This window comes from Limanda limanda, chromosome 17, assembly GCF_963576545.1.
Source record: "Limanda limanda chromosome 17, fLimLim1.1, whole genome shotgun sequence".
Classification (NCBI taxonomy): domain Eukaryota; kingdom Metazoa; phylum Chordata; class Actinopteri; order Pleuronectiformes; family Pleuronectidae; genus Limanda; species Limanda limanda.
Window position 1 is genome coordinate 14,676,960 of NC_083652.1, and position 21,123 is coordinate 14,698,082.

A 21,123-nucleotide genomic window follows, 5' to 3' on the forward strand; every position below is an offset into this window, starting at 1 on the left:
AAAAGGCTGAATATTTAATATCCCTCACAAAAGACCTCAGGAGCTGAGAGACTTGGAACCAAACTTCTCAAAGAGGGAGTCACGTTCACCAAAAGTGGACCAAGGTGGCGGGGAAAAGATGCCCACCACCAAAATAAAAAAGCCTACTCTGAACAGTGACACGGAGAGTAGGAGGATGATAGATGCCAGTTAAACTCTGAGAGGGAGAAGAGGAAAACACTGCACACTGGTTTCAAGTGTTTTCATTTTTCTTTCCTGGACTTATTTGACTCCAGACTTGAGCATTAGAGTTGTGATCCACTCAGGAATATGAGTTCTACTGCGGAGTCAAAAGCCTTTCATGTGGGAGCCTGTGACAATCTGTGAGTCTGAGAGGAATCTGCCTTCGCTCTCTGCCGTCAGGAACCCAGAGTTCTCTCTTTTCACGGATTATTCATCCACTCAGCATGGGAGCTTATTGCTAGAAATGCCAGAGGCAAGTCCATTCGTAGGTAACACGCCCTCCTAAACTGCGTTTCCCTCCAAGCCAGCGGATTTGGATTTGTCTTCAGCCGCCTCCGCTGTCTGCTTGTGACATATGGCTTTGTGAAAGGTGACAATTCCTGCATTTTAGAATATTTAATTGCTTAGTAACACACACATACACATATTCAGTCACACACACACACACACACCTAGAGTAAATTGCCAGGGACTGTGATGTGTCTGTGCATGTGAGCTCCTGCCCACAAGGGACTCATTCACCCCCATTAGAAGCATGTTGAGATGAGAGATTGATTTCTTTCACTCACTTGTTTCTCTGCCCTTGGACGACAGTTTTCTGTAACTGTGCAGTAACAACTCCCACAGCACTAATTAAATGCTGTTTTATTTCTCTTCCAGGCATGACTATAGACTAAGTTCCCTCTATTTGACCTCAGTGTTATCTTCAGTGTCTTCTAACAACTAACAGATTGATTCAATGAATATAAGTTAAAGCTCCGGGCGTATTTAACTTTTCACTTCTTTGTTGTTTTCTCTAACCCAGGAACTTCGGACCTCTAATTAACAATTACACATCAGCTCTGAGCCACAGGACACTGGAAGTGTAAGTTCAAGATGGCCACCTCCATGCACCCACTCCTGCTGAGCGTGTCGCTGGCCGTTCTGCTGGGTTTGACCTCACTGGGTGGACTGAGCCCTCGGTCGTCGGGTCAGGCTTTGGCCCAGGTCCCCGCCAACAACCAGACCGAGTCCTCTCTGTTGTCAGAGGTCGCCCTGGCTACGCCGACACCAGAAACCGAGGACCAAACGGTTCCAAGCGACGGCAAAAGATGCTGGGGTTACTATGATGTCATGGGCCAGTGGGACCCCCCCTTCAACTGCAACGCGGGCATCTACCTGTTCTGCTGCGGCTCCTGCTTCTACCGCTTCTGCTGCCAGTTCAAAATTCACAGTTTGGACCAGACGTCCTGTTCCAACTACGACACGCCCGTGTGGGCTAACACCGGGAAACCGGCGGAACCCGTCACAGAGGTCCACGAGGAACCAGACCGGGATCGGACCCACATGATCGTGTATATTATCTGTGGAGTGGTGGCCATCATGGTGTTGGTCGGGATTTTCACCAAGCTGGGGCTGGAGAAAAGCCAAGGAGGACAGACAGACATGACCAACTCCAGGTAGGAACTGAGAGAGGTGGAGGATATTAATACTGGTATTGATCTTGGGTTTGGGAGGGAGGGATCCTTAATATGAAGATAATGGGTGTGATTGTCATTGTTTAGCTTTGCATAAGTTTTATAAGATGTGCTTGTATGTTTGCGGATGGTTTCCCCATTATCCTGCATTGCTGTTTTCCTGTTTCCAGTTATAATCCAAAAATCAGCTAATTGGCTGCTGATTCCACCTTCATGTCCCTCATGTCCACAGATAGTAAAGTGGTATCGAACTCACACGTTTGCATTAACACTTGGATGTCATAAACACACACAACATCCACAACCAGATAGACACAAACCAGCTACACCAGCCGTCTCTGCCTACTCTTGCGCATTAACGTGATTTGATTGGTCAGTGCGTCTGTTGCCGCGTGAACAATTGAGCTCTGCTGAACTTACGTAGCCAGAGCAACACGACACAAGGGAACCACAATGCAGTTCGGCGACACATGACATCGCAGTGTTCACAGTGGAGCTCTAGGAAAACCGATGAATGGATAGAAATACTCGTCTAAGGCGATGAGTCCGTGTTGTCCACGGTTCAATGAGCTCATTTGAAAACAAACGTATGGAGCTGATTTCACGCTTTACTCTGCTGACCAGCTCTTGAATGATAAAGATGAGTGGAGGACAAGTTACTTCACAATTCAATTACTCATCTAAAGTAATTCACCACTTACTTTATTAAATTACTCTCATCATAAAGCATAAGCGGTTCATGTCCGTCCCAGTGACTGTACGCACTGTACGCTGAGTATGAAATGAAGTCTGCTTTGTCAGGTGCACATCACATTAGTGTTTCTGTGTGTGTGTGTGTGTGTGTGTGTGTGTGTGTGTGTGTGTGCGTGTATATGTGCACGTGTAGGCGAAAGAACTCTTGTGCGCTTGTCTGCATATGTGCCAGAGGGTCACCGGCTGGATAATGAATCAAGTGTCTGAATCACAGTGAGGTGATAATGGCTGTGATGTCTGTTTGAAACAACGAGGGATGGAGGGACCAAGAAGAGGAGGAGGAGGAGGTGGAGGTGGAGAAGGAGCGAGGAGTGGATGGAGGTCAGGAGGGACGATGGAGATTCAAATGGGCAGATGTCAGGTGATAGTAAGGGAGGAGGTCTGTGAGGGGGGGGGGGGGGGTGGAGCCACAGCGGTGTTGAGCTGTGTTTTTCTCTGTATTGGTGTAGGCTGTTTCACATTGATGGGGGATTGATCGCTGCTGTGACACAACTCTGACTTTGGCAATGTGCGGCCTCCAGTGAAATGATGAGGAGGCAGAGGCTGGTTTTTGGTGGGGTGGGATATTGAGCGGATCTCACTGAAGCGCGTCCAACAGCTAATTCTAGTGCAGGGAAATGGGGTGTGTGTGTGTTTGTGTGTGTGTGTGTGTGTGTGTGTGTGTGTGTGTGTATGTGTGTGAGTGAGAGGGGGTCGGGGGGAGGTAGTGTGTGACCAGATCATTGGGTGTTAAGAGTCCGGAAATGGTGTCTCCTTTAAAATCCTATCATTGCTGGATCTCCTCTCACGCAACCAGGGAAGGATGAGGAGGAGGAGGAGGAGGAAGACAAAGAGGAGGAGGAGGAAGATGAAGAGGAGGAGGAGGATAGCCGTGGACATGAGTCAACCATAGCACAATGAAAGCTGTCTGCTTTTGGGACATTTTATTCCCTGAATCAAACAAATGTGTGAATTGAAATACCTGAATCCAACATTTGCTTTGGAGACGTCCCTTTGTTTGCACAGTAACACACACAGCAGTGATAATAATTCAATACAATTGTATTTGTGTACCACTCAATCATAACATACATTATCTCGAGGCACATTACATAATAAGGTTGAAACCTGGAAATGAGAGAAATCCAACAGTTTCACCATGTGGCTGCGTGAGAGAGGAAACAAAGACCACAGCACGGGAGCCAACCACTGTGGTCATGTGACGAGAGCACAGCTGAAGCATTACGAGGCGAGAGATACGATGATGAAGGGAGAAAGTTATACAAGAGAGGAGGAGGAGGAGGTGGTGGTGGCGCCGAGCGAGGGGCTGTTACAATCCTGCTGAATCGTCCACCGAGCTGTGGAAGGCTGAGATCACGCTGCGTGGATAATGATTGTCTGAACAAGTCTTTTGTGTGTTATTTAATTGCCTGAAATGTGAACGATCCGAAAATACGCTAATTACCTCCGACAAGTAAGTTGTGTGTCAGCCTGGGAATCCGTTGGTTTGTTTGTCGCAATGATTACACAAAAGCTACAGATTCCCACAATCCTCGGTCAGGGAAAGACCTCTTTTATTTTGGATTCAATCTGGATCAGGGGACAGGCCAAGGATTCTTACAGTAAAGATTTTTTTTGGACATTTTCATAGATTTCCAAAGGAATAATTTGTGGATCTTGATGAAAACAATTAGGGGATTGATATCTTTAAAAGGCCAAAACACCTGATCTGTCCCTAACATCCGCATTAGTCAGTGCGGTAGAACATATTAGGAACATTCTCCATCTTGTCCAATATCCTAAAATGGGACAGTGTTTACACTAAAAAGACATAGAGGTAATGACGTCTGATATACTGAGTCGCTACATGGTTTTCATAGTGCTGCCATACAACAGTCAGATTTACTTTCAGCCTCAGCTGAACCCTCAAGTTCAGCCTGTATCTCTAATTAAAAGCCCGAAACACTCAATGACACTAAGGTGCTTATGTCCCTAACATCCACTGGTAGTTGGTAACTTAAATTGTGCAGAGGACCTTCAAACTTAAGGGATTTTCACCTACATTGTCCTACATTCTGAAATGAGTGTATGGACGATTGAATTTAAGGGGACTGCTGGGGCTTGGCTGAGATCTGGAATGTCTTCCTATAGCTGCTTAGTGTGTGACCACTTTGTGTCTCTGTGGATGAGGAGGTGAAACAGTTTGTCACATCGATTTAAGGACATGGCGTTTTTAAATTAATTCTCAACCTGCATACATTTGACAGTGGGACACATTCACCCGGCTGAGAGCGGCAAAATGGATTGTGAGTCTACGTGCAGTCGTGTGTGTGTGTGCACTCGATGAATAAATCCAACCAGAAAGCAGCTAAGGTGGTAATGCGCTGGAACCTCGGGTCAGGCAATCACAACAGGCAGCGGCACAGTGATACATAGCACACATGCACACATGAGCGCGCACACGCCCCCTCCGTCACACTGCCTCTCATCTCCCAAGTAGCTGTTTGTGTTGTGCTTCAGTCTGTGTCTGTGGAAACCGCTGCAAAGCAGAATTAAAAATGAATTATATCCTTTGAAACACGATCCAGCCGCGGGGAATAGATGTGGCGAATCAAGTTTTTTAAATTCATGTCGTCGTTGACTACAGCTTCAGTGGAGGTGTAGACGGAGAAGGAGGAAAGAGGAAGAGGACGCACGGAGGAGCACGTCACAGCACAGCGGCTAAAAGCTGACATTTTGCATCAGTGACTTTGCAAAGTATATAGAAGTGAACGTCGCTAAATCTCAGTGCCGCACCAGCGTGATCCGAGACCCCCCCGCTGTGAAACAACGTGCACGCTGCAGCAGTGATAAACACAACCACAGTAATTAAGGTGTTGGTCAATAAATATTCTGCACATAAAACCTCTGAAGAAAATAGTTGTAAAGCATTACTGCAAACACAGCTGCTGATGCATTAAGCACTTTTAAAGACAATGAAACAGCCCAAAACACAAATTATTAAAATGCCAGACATGAATTAATTCCAGTGTGAGAAGAGCGAGCATCAAGTGGAGCAGAGTATAAACAGACAACGTTTTCTACAAGCACAATTAAATAATCAAGGACAGTGGATAAGCCTTCGCCAATATTTACTGCAGGCTAGTACTTTACACTGTGCAGTAGAGTTAGGGTAACAAGAGGAGGAGTGGGATTGGGTTTTCATGTAAAATTAAGGGTAGGATTGATAAGTTGTGGGTAAAATTTGTGAAATCATTGGCCAGCCTTGTCAAATCCAAATTACTTGTGATCAGTGTTGCATGTTATTGGTTGAGAGCAGAGAAGAGAATCGCTTTTATGAACACATTCGCATTGTCTATGGTAGAATAACTGTCCAAGTAAATAACACATATTATTTAATATACAACATGTAGCTCATCACTTTTGGGGGCAAACCATAGTTCACTCAACCATAAGGTGTTGAAATTAAAGCAACGCGGCTCATATGAGGGATTATCAATGATAATATTCTGTTTGTTATCTTCCTCTGTGACCTTTACCATCGGTTTGTTATATCACACAGATCATGATGAGACATTTGGCCGATCAAGTGCTTCTGTTGTGGTTTGGTGCAACGAGCGACCGCTTCATGCCCAAATCTATTTCATCTGATACACACGCACACAAACACACACACACACACACACACACACACACACACACACACACACACACACACACACACCCGTCCCTCTCATTCCCCTTAACAGCATTGCACCACTTATCATAAGTTATTCCTCTGAAGGGCCGTGTGCTCAAGGGCACAAACGATTGAATGACCCACCAGGGATCTAAACAACCGTTTCCATCGGCCGTTCTATTCCTCCACTGTATTGTGTTTCATCAACAGCGCTCCTCTCTTTCCGTTATTGTTCAACCACGCCGGTGCTTTTCATCATCGCCCTTGACAGGTGTGTTTAGAGCCAAGAGATAAACATGTGCACGCAGCGGCGGCCAGATGAACATTACGTTGGGAGCTTTGTAGTCAGAATAAAGGATATTTATGTATGTGTGTGTGTGTGTGTGTGTGTGTGTGTGTGTGTGTGTGTTTGTGTGTGTGTGTGTGTGTGTGCGTGTGTGTGTGTCATAACTTCAATAATTGTCTTTTTCATCTAAAACAGAAAATATCAGGACTTGCTGATTAAAACGATCAAATACAAAAATCAAGCAAATAACCCCAACAAGAAAAAATAACCCCCACATCAAACTATTCCTCAAATTGACTTTGCACTTCACAGAGAAACTCATCACTGATGTAAAATGTGTCTTCAGGCGCCAGCGCTGATTTCACCTCTATTGTTCGAGCCGTTGCTTCTCTCACCTCGTTTCAACAAGAGCTTCAACAGTCTCATTTGCTCTGTTCATTTAACTTCCTCCATCTGAACCCAAAATAAACTCTTTGATGCTGCAGCGGGACGAGGAAACAGATCCCGAAGTGCAGCGTTAACTCAAACCGCAGCGTAATTAATATTCCTTCAGTGTTGCTCGTCGTGCCGTTCGTTAGTCTCTGTGCATATTTCAGGCTTAGAGTGATAATTGTGTGTGTTTTTTCAACCCGGACCTTATTTTTGTGCCATCTCTCACATTGGAGTTGTTAAAAACTTTCTGTGATCTTTGGCACTTTGGATTTTAAAAGGGATTTAAAACATTTTCGCGCGCACACACACACACACACACACACACACACACACACTGCGGTTACTAAGCAGGGTGTTGGATTTCGGCCAGCTAACAGGCTTGAGAGTTTTCTTCCCCTAATTTGACTTTTTGGATCGCACACATCCAAATGAAGGATTTAAAAAGTTTTTGAAGTAAACAACTCAGAGGAGCAGCAGCAGCAGCACTGTGGGATGGTGTCAGGTCAGGATGAGTTTTATCCCAGGTTCGGCTCCACCGAGCTAAACAATGGCATTTGATAGGTTTCACAGCATCTCATGTGAACTGTGACTGACTCATGATGAACTCATACTTAATCAACATTTGGCATTCTTTAACACAAACTCAGAGATGGACGACTCATCTCCACCTCCACACGCTTTCCAGACTTAAGATAAGAACGCTGGCATCTCGTGCACTTGGAGCCTCATCATCCGAAGTTCTTGGATATTTGATAAATTGTAGTTCAAGGTATTTGCCTCTGTCCAGAGATCACGGCTGAAGATGTCACAACTTACTCCACATTATAGAAGAATATGATTTTGAAAAAAAGCCCTCTAGCCTTTAACTTGATTATTTATTTTATTTATCATGGATTTCTTTCTTTCTGTCTGCACTTTTCTAAACAGCTGTTTCCTTTTCTGTTAAACAGCATCTTGATCTCAGTGACATAATATTTGAACATTTGAAAATAGAAACACAGAGAATCAAGGTGAACTAGCAAAGATGAATTGGAAACAGACTAAATACTCAAAGGGAGAGGAGTCAGGTGCAGGTAATCAGGAAGGAGGGAGATCAGTATCTTGCCCAAGGACACTTTGGCACAAGGAACAAGGAAGAGTGAGCCACAGCCAATCTGGTAGAGTGCGTCTAACCAACTTACCAGACCTGTACCAAACCCCACAGGCTTTCTGTTGTTTGTGTCTGAACCTGAACAAGCTAGTACTAGTACAAACACTTATGCAAGATGGTGTATTTTTACATTTAATATACTTGTTTATAAGATCCAGGCATGTCTTTTCCCACGCGTGTCCCACCGAGCGGCGGTTCCAGTTGTTGTGATTGTGACTCCACACCACACCTCAGTGCAGCACAGCTCGGAGAGACAGATTGCTGCAGAGCGTCTGAGTTCCTCAGCTCATCTGTTGCTGCAGCGGCTCCACGTCAGCTGATCTCCATACGCTTCTTCTCCTCACGCTCCTGCTGTGCGCTGCTTTTTCTATTTCCTCCTTATTTCCTCCTTTTTTTACACCCTGTTGTTTTCCTCTCCTCTTTATTCACCTCCGTTCTCCATGGTTGTCTTCTGACGTCCCTTTGCACGACAGCACAGCATCTGCCAAAACTCAGACTGAAAAGTATGACAGATGGTCAAATTTAAATCAAAACGGCCTGATGTCATAAATATGTATTCAGTTTCATCCCTGTAGACACTTTATGCACATTAATAAAACAGTGAACATTTGTTGGAAATGTTTTTTATTTCACTTTATTCCAAAATTGGTAATAAATACCAATATTTCTGTACAATGTATGTAGTTTATCATACATATTTTAAATGTAATTTCGAAAGCTGAACTCCAACAATATAACTCGTATGAATAACAGCCTGATTGCTCATTGTCAGAGAAAAGAAGATGGAATATGTCAGACATCTCCTGTTTGCTTTGATATTTTAAAATCAATATTGTATTGAATTTAGCTCATGCAGGTTTTCAGAGTTTACAATATTGGCCTCACTATTGTTGAAATCCTGAAAAGAGAAACTTCAAGCAAAGAGTCATTGTTGCTCCTCAAAGTGAAAATGATTATGTCCTCCGTCTCCCTATTATAAGCTTTCTTCAACAAAAGCACAATAAATTATTTTAACCTTCCTCACATCTTCTCTTTCTCTGCAGTTATTTCAATGAAATTTCAATGAAAATACAACAGCGAGGCTCAAACTCGCAGTTAATGTGTCTCGGCTCCTGTAATTTATTTTCATACCAAACCAAGGACGGACACAAATTCCCAGAAGTCGCGGCTCCTCTGCGCCACCATCATCATTTCTTATTTCCAATCTTTGCTTCGTATTAATATTTACTCATTCAATCAAGGGTTCTATCAGAATTACCTTTTAAGCCTTTGATTGAAAAATAAATAAATCATCCCCTCAGCAGAAGGCTGGACTCAAGGTCGATTTCCACAACAAAATTGCAAAAAACTTTAAAGTTTGTCTAATAATCTGATCAAACACCCCCCACACACAGCCGTCAATATCCACGTGGGCTGTTCACCAGCATCTGTGTCTCTTCTGACTCTGTCATGTGGCGGCTCTGTAGGAGGTTTGTGGGAGGAACCATTGTTGAAATGCATCGCCAGTCAATCAAAGCTTTGCCATCTCCTGGGACAATTGTGTCAGTGTTGCTTTGTGGCTCCCCGTGTGTAAAGAGTGTGTACACTTTGCTTGTGTGCGCTTGTGTGCGATTGTGTGCGGCATCTACTGTACATGGAGTTTGGGTACACGTTGTCCAGCGTGGACTCCATTTTCACTCCAGTGATCGTGGTAATGGTCTTGTCCCAGTGTGGAGTGACGCCGGCTCCAACTCGCCCTGACAGGAAATCAAGTGCTTACATGTAAGTGTCTGCTGGAGCGCGCAGAGTAACAAGCATCACCACTGTCTGTGCACTGTAGCTGGTCTTCTCTCTTTCTGCTCGTCTCCTGTCTGTCCATCCGTCTTTCTGTCCGTCCGTCTTTCTGTCCATCCGTCTTTCTGTCCAGCCGTCTCATCTTTATTCATCACCACGTCACCTTTCCCATCTATTACGCAGCTCTTAATTTCTTTGCTATCTGCCCTTCGACCTGCCGGTTCCTTCTCAGCTTTTTAATATCTTTCACTCTGTGGAGGGAAGGAAACTGAAATATATCACCCGCAGGTGAAACAGCTGCTACCTGTAGAATGTTGAGTATCCCAAAAAACTAGGAAATGAATGTATTCATTCATGCATTTGTAAGGTTGTTATTGCAATCCTGCCTCCTCCATGTTAGTTGAAATCTGTCTACACAGTTAAATCAAGATTATTACAGAAAGTTCTGTCTTTTCCTCCCTTTTTCATTCTGCTCGCAAAACCGAAACCGATATGTCGTGCTGCGTATGTTTTTCTTAGAGTCACTCCCCTCTCGTCTTTGCCGCTCTCGTCCCCGCCCACATTTGCCCGTCATGGCTGTGCCTCTCAGCTCTTATCTCTACACAGCATCATATCTGAAAGAGAATTTATACTTCACACGCAGATTAAACAAGAAGAAGAAGGATTTTCCTCCCAATCTTTTTCCCCTATCCCTTTTCCCTATCGTCCAAAAAATAATTACCTGCTAGCTTGTTTTGCCCAAACCCTCGGCATGTTCCGTGTTGTGGAACAGAGATGAAACGAAAAGGGGAGGATGAGTGTTGATGAAGAGGGGAGCGGGATGGCACGGCGAGGAGGAGTTCAATGTTTTTACTCTTGACTTTCATCCCTTACTGTTCATTTTACATTTGAAGGCTTGTGCTCCTCTGATTCTGTCTCGTGGCTCTTTCTCCCACTCAGTGTCATTGATTCCCTCACATTTGTCAGCGTGCTAGAAGAACATGTGTCGTGAAGAATGACGCCAAAGCCCAGAGACACATCGGCGTCGACGTCTAATATCACACGATTGTTACAAAGAACATTGTACCTGTTATTTGATATGTTCTTTGCAACATATGGGTCCGAAAACTTGTGTTTAAATGTTTATACCGCAGCATAACATAGTTAGTTTGGTGTCAAGGCTCAGACCAGACATGATTCCACTGGTATAATCGGGAGTTGATGGAAATATCTTTATATCTTTGGATGCTGAGGTGCTGGAGACACTGAAAATAGACGGCCAAATTGGGAGAATGTACTGTATAATATGGAGGATTGTGGAGAGTGAGGCAGGTCACATGTTTGGAGCAGTGCAGCTCCAGTTGGCGCCTGAACTAGCTCCCAAAGCGTCTCTGCATTTTAACTGAAACAATGGTCACGTTTTCTTGGGGCTGGTCTTTATCGTCACCCTCTTTTCAATCTTTTCCTCACCAACACACAGACTCTCTCTCGTCCATGCACTCGGTTACACACTCAAACTTGTAGCGACAGGCTGCACTGGGAAGTTCCTGCGTTGGGAACAAATCTCTGCAGCACTTTTTCCCTGTTGAGGTCCAAACAAACCCTGGTGTTATTTATCTTCCTCTCGTACAGAGAGACAAGCGGAAATGAGAAAATGTGCATGTTTTTCTAGTTGGTTCTTCTCCAACAGTAACAAAGTACCTCCCGTATTTCTACTCTTCTCATTACAACCCTTTATAAGTCATCATAGCGCCGGCCCTGTCTGAGCTCTTCAGATACACACCTCTTCACAAAGGATGCAGATGTTTTTATTATGCCCAGTTTCTATCCTTGGTTTGTATTTTTCCTTCTTTGTAGAGCGTACATTCAAGATTCCTGCTCTGTTCAATGATAATTCTGTGACACAAAAGAGAGGTTTTTCTTCTCACAGTGTGTTGTTGCTGTTCCCCGGCAGCTAAGTGGGGGTTTATTCTGTATGTTGGTGGTGTAACATGTCGTATAATTGATGAGACGGGACTCTGGGGAGGGAACCAGGCCCATAGTCGATAAAACGACGGTATGATTTTGTCTTCTGCTCGACTCCCATTAACCTCCCCCCCTCCCAACCCATCCACACACACACACACACACCCTGAGAATCACAAACACCCTATTCAACAAAGCAGCGTTAACGGCATTAACAGCAGCTGGGAGCCGTGCTCGCAATTTTCACATTAACGGTCTGAAAATAGACGTTTTTTACACTTTTCTGAAAGGCGGCCGTCGCTTCAGAACAGACGGGAAGAGAACAAGATGTTTTCAGGGAATTGATGCTTTGGCAAAATAACAAACATGTATCTGATTAACACGCGCTCGGCCTCTCTCTCTCTCCTACTTTCTCTCATGCACACACAGAAACAAACCCTCTCTTTCCCTGTGCCTTAAAAATAATTTGTTTTTGTTAATGCCGGAAAAATACACGCCTGTCCATCGTGTACCCGTCTCTCTGTCTGTCCCTCCCTCACTCATACTGCAGCTATCCTATATGAGGACTTTGCATTGACTTCAATTCATTGTGGACTCACTACTCAAAACCCTTAATAACCTTAACCTAACCACAATAGACACACACAAAATATATTTGTATTTCATAATGCTGCCTCATGATGCCAGACTCTTGAAGCTGTTTTAAGTGGTTCACGATATGAAGACACTAAGAAAACAACCCGTGTGCTTCACAGCAGCAGCAGCAAATTGTATCTCTTCTATCTGTGTGCTGAACAGGATTGTGTTTGCTCTTTGTACTCAGGATTAATAATACTGCGTTTGAGCCACAATGAAAATCAATCAGGTTTCAGGCCTGCAGTCACAAACGCATGATGACACTATCATAGTGCACGAGAGCCGCTGTGCTGGAGGAGTTGTAATGTCGCCGCTCTGCCCAATTTAAATTCAATAACGTTTCCTACCTGCGATTTCTAAGTACTTAGAAAAGCCTCCAATTATCACTGGAGACTCACCCAGATTTTCTAATTCTCTGTCAACCCTGTCCAATTTATATTTGAATGTTTTTCTGCTGTGTCAATGTTGCCAATGTTGTGTGAAGCACTGGCCGCAATTTTTGTTTTTCTACTCAAGTGAATGATGCACTGTTTGTTGTGTTAACGTTCCAGCAATTATGGAATAAAACCAAATAAAAGCAGAATAATAATGAGTCAGTTAGAGAGTGATTTAAAGTAAAAAAAAACAGGGATGTCTTTTTGTGAATGAAAGAGTTGGATCAAATTTAACATGTAATGACTGGAAGTGGCATATGCTGAAAACTGGCTTTAGTTTGTATGTGAAACACACATACACAGACACACACACACACAGACTCAAACATACGCACATTCAAACATACGCACACTCATACTTGGCAGCAGGAGGCTGTCGATATGTGTGTTCTAATTATACTGATGTTGTATCAGTGATTCAATGTCAGGGTGACGCAACACTGACACTGGCCGAGGGAACCCTGTCACTGAGAGGATGAAAGGAAGAAGGAAAGATGGACAAGGGAGCAAGTGAAGAACCAGAGAGAGAGTAGAAAGAGATGTTGATGCCCTTGAGCCGGAGAGTGAAATAACACGGACAGGATGGAAAATGACAGAGGGAACATAGATTCCTCATCGCTACATGACAGCCCTGATGGTCAAAATACAGCTCACCTTACACATCCATTCCTCCCTCTCTCCAGGCATTAGTCTCTCAATCCATCTCCCTCATCCGTCACCGTCAAACACTCCCTCCCCTGCTTCCTTTCCCCTCCCCCGTTCTCTTCGTTATTAACCTGAAGAGCTGTGATCCAGTAATATTTTTATACGGTCACAAATGTTGACACACCCTGTGGCTCCGAGTCACCGGCCGTGTGTTTTTTAGCAGATATCCTCGTGTAAGTGCCGGAATGAAATGGTTAAATCCAGATGTGTAAAGTGATGACCCTGCCGATTAGGAAGACCACCCTCTCTGTCGCCCTCCGGCTCGCTGGCAGGCTGCTCTGAGGGTCGCAATTGCAGATATTACAAGCTGCGTCTTCTGCAAATCCTCGCCTGGAAACATTGGAAAGGCCAACACTGGAGGACTGAAGGGCTGCACATGAAACCTAATCTTCAAAGAGCACGTCTGGAACATACTCGGGCTGCAGAGTATTAAGCCGTTTGGAAAAGAGTCGACAAGTAGAGTCGGAAATGTTTTTCAATGTTCTCGTTTTAATTCAAATAAGCTTTTTAGTTCGATGTCCGTCTCTATTGAAATACCTTAAAAACAAATGCTCATCCGTGTTCACTGTGCACGCTGCAGCACGTACGAGGCAGATTGTCGTGTTTTGGTTGTTTGGCTGCATTTCATTTATAATCTGTATGTGTTGAAGTAAAGTTGCCATCATACTTTGTGGGTTTTATGCAGGAAATGTTTATGTTTCTATGGATTCTGTGAGTTATGCTGTTAACTTCAAGTGAAACACTTTGGCTAATTGAAATGTGTTGCCATATAGGTGGTCAGCAGCTTCTTCCCACAGTGTGTCCAGGCAGCTACCACTGAGTTACTGTGATACTGAGGAAAACACACAGAATGTGAGGATTCTTAGGGAGGATCCCGAATTAGACTCAGAATTTCTGAAGCAATTAGTGGCAATCAGGTGTGAAGTGTCTTAAATACCACTGTTGCTGTTCCAACTGCTGTTTGTGTTCATAAACAGGCGAAATCATTCTGCAGTTACAGTTTTTTTTAGACATTCTCGGTTGTGATTACGGGAAACTTGGCCGCAGTAAACACTGATGACTGCAGAAGAGCCAGAGTCAGGTTTTTACTGAGGCTGAGACTGAAGCACTTTAGAGTTCAGCTACCGCTCCAGGAAACAGGGTCACTTCATCTGCTCTGCTCATCTTTGCCCTCCCTCCCTTGTCCTCAGCGATGGAATAAAAAAAAACACCGGTTACCATTAGTCCTTACAACCAATAACCCCAGCCCTGTTTCCCAGTGTTCAGCTGCGTTGTTTAACCACACAGGCTCCTTGCACCCCTAACGAGAAAGTGGAGCACGAAGGCGCAGAACCGTGGTTACATAACGCGGCACAGGAGAAGAGAGAGTGAGAGCGAGACAGTTTGGGGAAAAACAGAAACCGGGAGGAGGGAAAACAGACAGCACGAAACGGATGGGAATGAAAATGTGAGATAAGCTTGCAGATATAAAAAGAGATCAAGGGAAATGAGGCAGGAGACCAATCAAACCTGTGGCAACCAGAGCTGAGGACGTGTCGTCCAGAAGCAGGGGCGACTATTTATTTGCATGAGATTAAACTAAAATATGAGAAAATATACGAAATAAACACTCACAAACAAGAACTTGATGAAACCTCTGCACCGCTCTGGAACTTAGCAGAATACATTACAATTTTCCACACTGAATAAATCCCCATTTCTTCTTCTCTCCTCTCGTTTCTTCGCTCATAACCTTCTTTTCTCCTCTCCCCACTTATTTTCTACCTTGTCCATCCCTCAGTCAATTCCCCCCCTTTCACTGTGTTGATCAATGTGAAATGTATACGGGACATTTACATTCCAGCCACGTGGTTCCTCTCCTCCACACTTTTGTACAAATGAGTGCGATAAATCTTAAGGGAGGGGAGCACCGCTGTATGTGCTGCATACATAAATGTGGAAGGAAGGCACAAGTGGAGAAACCAGATGTTCAGTGTTTTTGAACCGTTCTCAACCGTTAACGCTGGAATTGCCACTTTACTCACCGACCGTATGTGGTGACATGAGTTTGATATGGAAAACATACTGGATGGTGAACAATCTAAGGAAATGGTGCCTTATTTATAGATATATTCATGTGGAGAGTGATGGAGGGTGGCAGAGCGGTGAAGGTAATTGGTTTGAATTCCAGTTCCTTTGCATTTTCATGTGTTTCTCTGGGTTCTCCACAGTTTAAGTCCTGTGATGGATGGACAAAGTGCCCTAGGCTGTAATCTGTGTCTTGCCCAATTGGTTTCATGACCACTATATGGAAGTGTGCTGAAAAATGATGGTATAATGTGACAGAATATGGGGAAAGGGAGGGAATGACGTGATAGCAGGGTTTAAAGATAAGAGTTCAGGAAGGAAATAAGATGCATGTAGGCTTCAGACATTCTGCATGTGTATTAAGTTTCAACAATTATTCTAGCTTCTTCCCAGGTCCTTTTTTAAATTCCTGGCTTTACTTCAATCTTTGCAAAAACAAAACACATTGTTCTGATGATAAAAGACAGGTCTGTTGTCACTGTGGGTGTTGAGCAAATCAATAATGACTATAATAAAGTGAGATTTTACCCATCTGAAATAAATGTACAAAAAAAGCTAAATCAATATGAGGCAATCACTGTTGAGGTTGTGGCGGGCTGCCATAAATAAATCGATCTTTGGGAAATTATGAGAAAAGTAAAACTGTTGCTAAAACTGAAACTGTAGTTGAGGAGGAGATGAGTCGACGTGGCCGAGGACTCACTGCTAACATCCCACATGTGGTCAAGGGATCAGATATCAGGTGACCACACAATTCAAACTGTAGATAACTCTGGACTGTCAATAAAGATGATGATGATAAGCACAACTTAAAACTGAGGATTTATTTGATGTGACTTGGTCCTTTCCACTGACATGAAGGAGAGAGGATTTCGGACAGCCAGCCACCAGCGGGCGATCACGACACTTTGTCTATAGCTTTCGTGTCGCTTATCTTTATATACACTATAAGGTTGGGAGATAAAATATATTCAGTTCAGCTTGGTTGTCATCATCCCTTCATTACTTCTCATTCTGTTACAGCAGCTATCGTTACAGTTTGTTATTCTGCATCGTGACTATACGTTTTTATTGCAGAGCGCTGACATCCCATAAAACTGAAAATGCTTCTCTGGCTACAATCAGAAAACAACTGTCTCTCCTCCAGCTCACTGACACGTCTCATCCCTCCACTCGTTTGTCTGTCTACGTTGACGGAAGATGCTTTTTAAATAAGAACAAGGTCCTTCTGGCCGTTTGACCGCCCTCCAACACCTCGAAGAGAGAGAGCATCCAGCATCCCGCACTCACTCGTGACACCACACAGCTGAAGTGTTGCACTTGCTCTCCACTCACATAACACACCTGCTGCTGAGAGAGAGAGAGCGGGGATGATATTTACGCACTTTAAAAAGATCCAGGAACGCAAGCAGGGCAGGGGGGGGGGGCGGAATAACTCAATGTGCCACAGTGAAGTGAGAGGAGGAAGATATCACATGGAGCCCAGCATGCACATGTACACACACACGCACACAGAGTTGGCATATCAGGCAGGGTAGGTCATTACACGCTGTGGCAGTCCAAAGACCTCATGCTAATAAGTAAGAAGAGTGCTTATAGGCAAAGAGCTGACTGCAGCCTATTCTCTGTGTGTTTTAATGTGTGAAATGATCCAAAATGGACACCGACAGTGGACAACTTCATTATTACGTCCTCATTGCGACAATATTTTTATAAAATTCTTCGAGGTCTGTAGTAAATTGATGAACATATATATCACATGTTGAAAATAGTATTTGTTATGTCTCCTGTTCCATCAAAGGTCATGAAGAAAAACTGGAGTTTTCTTTGTGCCGCATCATTAATCTTCCTTAGAGACAAACTTTGGAACTATTTTCCTCTCTCTGAATTCCTTCAGCTCTGCAGCAGCAACAAGGCTCCTTCACACATTCTCCTCCTAAATGAGGCTTCAGCCTCTCGGTCTTTAGCTCTGTCACGACAAAACTTGTGTCTGTCAGAATGTGAATCTGGTGAAAGCTGCTCATCGGCCCCGAACTCCGTCGAAGAGCGTTAACTTGATCCGAGCACATTTGTCCTCCAGCGCAGTCGTTTCCTGCTGTAACGATGCCTGAGATTTGCATTTTTCATCACTTTCCCTTCAAACTAGGCCCAAGAAAATAGTGGTTTTCCATTTCTCTTGAACAGAATGACATTCCGTATCAGCCTGAAGATGTTGCTTGTGTTTCCTTCACCCTGACATTGACCTGGCAGGTATAGAGCCAGTCGCCCCCCCCCCCTGCAGGACATTAGTCATCTGTTACACTTTGTCTTTTACCAAATACAATACTATAGCTTTAAGGGATGTGTATAGGGTCTGGTATCCTCGGCTTCTGCTCTATCAGTCAGTCAATTAGTGAGTGAAAACAGATGAGCAGTAAATCCTGGGCTTTGCATTTTCTTCCTATGCTTCTGTTTCATGTGTGAGGAGACCACAGGTTGTCTGTGCACCTCATCTCTATGTGCATAAGTATTCATTTACACAAGCCCATCGGCACTCTGCATATAATTAACTACTGTGTGTTGTTTACATCCCGTCTGTAAGTGTGTCTGTAGTCTGTCTTCCATCCATCTGAAAGTGATGAGCATCCCACCTGCTCAGCTCAGCTACTATCTCCAGTCATTAAGTGGATTTATGGCCCCTTCTTTTCTCTGAGAGCTATAGGAACCTTTCAAAGGCAACCAATCAATGCGCTCTCTCCCTACATGTCTGCCCAACCTGATTTCATTATAGAAGGTGGGGTGGGGTGGGGGGGTATCAACAACATACAGCACACAAAAGCGATGTGGTCGTTCCATAGCAAGAAAAGCAATATTGGTTCAATATGAATCTCTTCAATAGATTTAATCCTTCTTTCAAAATTTATAAATGTTTGTATATTAAATGTAGACGACAATGTAAACCGCTGGATGTCGCTCTGAGGCATTTTGCATGTTTTGCAGTGACTGAGAGGAAATATAATAGCAGCTTGCAGAGAGTTTTCAGCAGTACACAATTCTTCATGGTCACATTTGGCCACTGCAAAGACACATTTTGAGAAGTATTCTGTTTTGAAATAACACTGTGTAGATGACAAATCTGAAGATGTAGTATATTAACAGGACCGTTTCTCGTCCCTTTTTCACCTCCGTAAGATTTAAAGCTACGTTTATTTGTGGGTCGATTGGTCGAGTGGAGCAAATTAACGTTGCACTTACATTTAGTAAGGTGACTTCTTTTTACTTCACAGCCATAAAGAATTAGTCATATATCAATAAACATGATTTACTATTCAACAATAGATTTTTCCTCTTGTTCCACCGGATCATTTACATCGTCTACAATCAGTCCAGGGTCACGTGCATTATTTTGTCGTCTGTGTTCAGATCTTAAGGCACAACAGTTGGCACGAAGGAAACAGTACATTCCTCTAAAAGTGTTGGTATAAAGACAGGCCTGCAGGTAACTGCAAGTGTGCATTAACACAAAGCAATAAGCCAGAGAGAGGGGATAGGGGGGATGAAAGAGGGGTGGGGAGGTGAAGGCGGGAGGAGAAGATGCTACAAGTGTGTGTGTGTGAGTGTGTGTCTGTTTGCGTGTAAGTGAATCAGAGGGCAGTTTGTCATGTTGCTGCTCCACAGCCCTGATCCAAGCTGACAGGTGAAGCTAAGCGCAGCTAAACAGCACACGTAACAGAGGGCGAGAGAGAAAGAGAGGGGGAGAGAGGGAGAGGCAGCAGAGATAAGGAAAGACCATTAGACCAAAAAAAAGAGAGAGAGAGAGGGAGATGAGGAAAGAGGGATGGACATGAAATTGGGGGGGAGAAAGGGAAATGGAGGGATTGGGGGAGATAGTCGTCAGAGTACAAAGAGAAGAAAGAAGCACCGGAAAGAGGGAGTGAACACGAGTCAAATGGAAAGCTCGGAAAATGAGGGAGTTCAGATTAACTGGAGAAAGAAATTGAGTAATTGACATTTAAATAAAAATAGACAAGTGGGCAAGTTAATTCCTCAAACCATCACTCCATTAATCTGTCGCTCTCTCCGCGCAGTAGGAACCATTGTGCGAGTGTGCTGGAAATGACTGAACGTTTAAATTAAGTATTTTCTTTGATTCGAGAACACAAGGATAAACATGAATCATTGTTGTGAATACAATCCAAAGAAATACACCAAGTACACCAACCCTGAGTACAACAGGAGACAAAGGAGGACATATAGCAAGGTACAAATATACAAGATAATATCATATGAAGTGAATATTTACTGTATTCATATATTTACGTTGTATTCACTGGAATCGTGTATGTATGTATATGTGTGTAGTATTGCAAATCTTAGCAGGTGGGAGAAAAAGTCAATTGAAAAAGAAAGAGAATACATTGGAGGAGGAATACAGACTGAGGTCAGAAGTAAAATGAGACAAGTGGGGCGGACTGATTCAAAACCGCCAAGGAAAATCAGACTTAGGAAAGAGATGATGAGGAAGAAGATAAAGGTGGAGAGAATGGGATGGAGGAGCAGGGGAAGAGGAGAAGAGAAAGAGAGAGAGAGAAAGAGAGAGGGAGAAGTGTGTGTGTGGATGGAATTAGAAGCAGTCAAGCCAGACAGGTTGATAGATTAGAGTCATTGATGTGATCCATCCTGTAGGTATATGCACTCACTCACGTGAAGGGAAAAGCCGACCTCAGGCTCATCATGTGTGTGTGTGCGTGTGTGCGTCTGTGTGTGTGTGTGCACGTGTGTGTTTGATTTCATGACAAATGAGGAAGTGAATGACAGAGTTGTTTATACATTCGGATATTAGACTGTGAGGTTGTCCTTGCCCTCTCTCACTCGGTGTGAGTGTGTGTGTGTGTTTGTGTGTGTAAACGCTGTGACACTCTACATATTGCAGGCAGGTTTGATGTGTGTGTGTGTACGAGGCTGAACTTTGAGCTGAATGCAGCATGAAGGGATTATCTGTGCATGTGTGAGTATATGTGAGCTAAACACAGGTTGACACCTGGCTCCCACTTCGGCTGCGCTGCGTCGCTAAGCCCTTCTCTGAGTGTGTGTGTGTGTGTCTGTGTGTGTGTGTGTGTGTGTTGCTTTCTGTTGCATTCATTGCATTGCGCCAATTTGTTGCACTGCACATGCTGACAGATGAATTGGATTTTCGTCATCATCATCACAGAAGCAATTAACTCATCACAAAAGATGAGCTGAAATGCATCAAATTAGTAAAAAAAAATCATGTTATTTGCGCTCACCATTAATTTACAGGGTTAAAAATAACATTTTAAGACTCGATTACAGGATCTGAGCCAAATGAAGCAGAAAGAAAATGATGCTGAATGTTCTCAGCCACAGTTTGTTGTCCTTCATCGGAATCTCTTCTTCTGTCCCCTCACAAAACACCTTGCAGCAACATTTGAGGCACATCTCAAAAATGTGACTCCTCCTTACTTCCCTCCATCTTGTTTACAACCTCGGTCATTCGTCCCCAAGCAGTCGGTCACTGACGTGTTTCCAAATTGCTAAATGCTGCAAAGTCTCCAACAGGTAATCAGAATGTGATGAGAACGTATACATGTCTATAAAAAGCTGGA

General features: G+C 43.8%; 1 protein-coding gene across 1 annotated transcript in view; it reads left to right on the forward strand.

Annotated features, from left to right (window-relative positions):
• Positions 1 to 1,098: 1,098 nt before the first annotated feature.
• LOC133022642 (protein shisa-8) overlaps positions 1,099 to 21,123 on the forward strand; it is a 68,081-nt gene continuing 48,056 nt past the window's right edge. The window contains exon 1 of the mRNA XM_061089494.1: positions 1,099 to 1,661. Coding sequence (XP_060945477.1) covers positions 1,099 to 1,661 — 563 coding nt within the window. The remainder of the gene's footprint in view (positions 1,662 to 21,123) is intronic.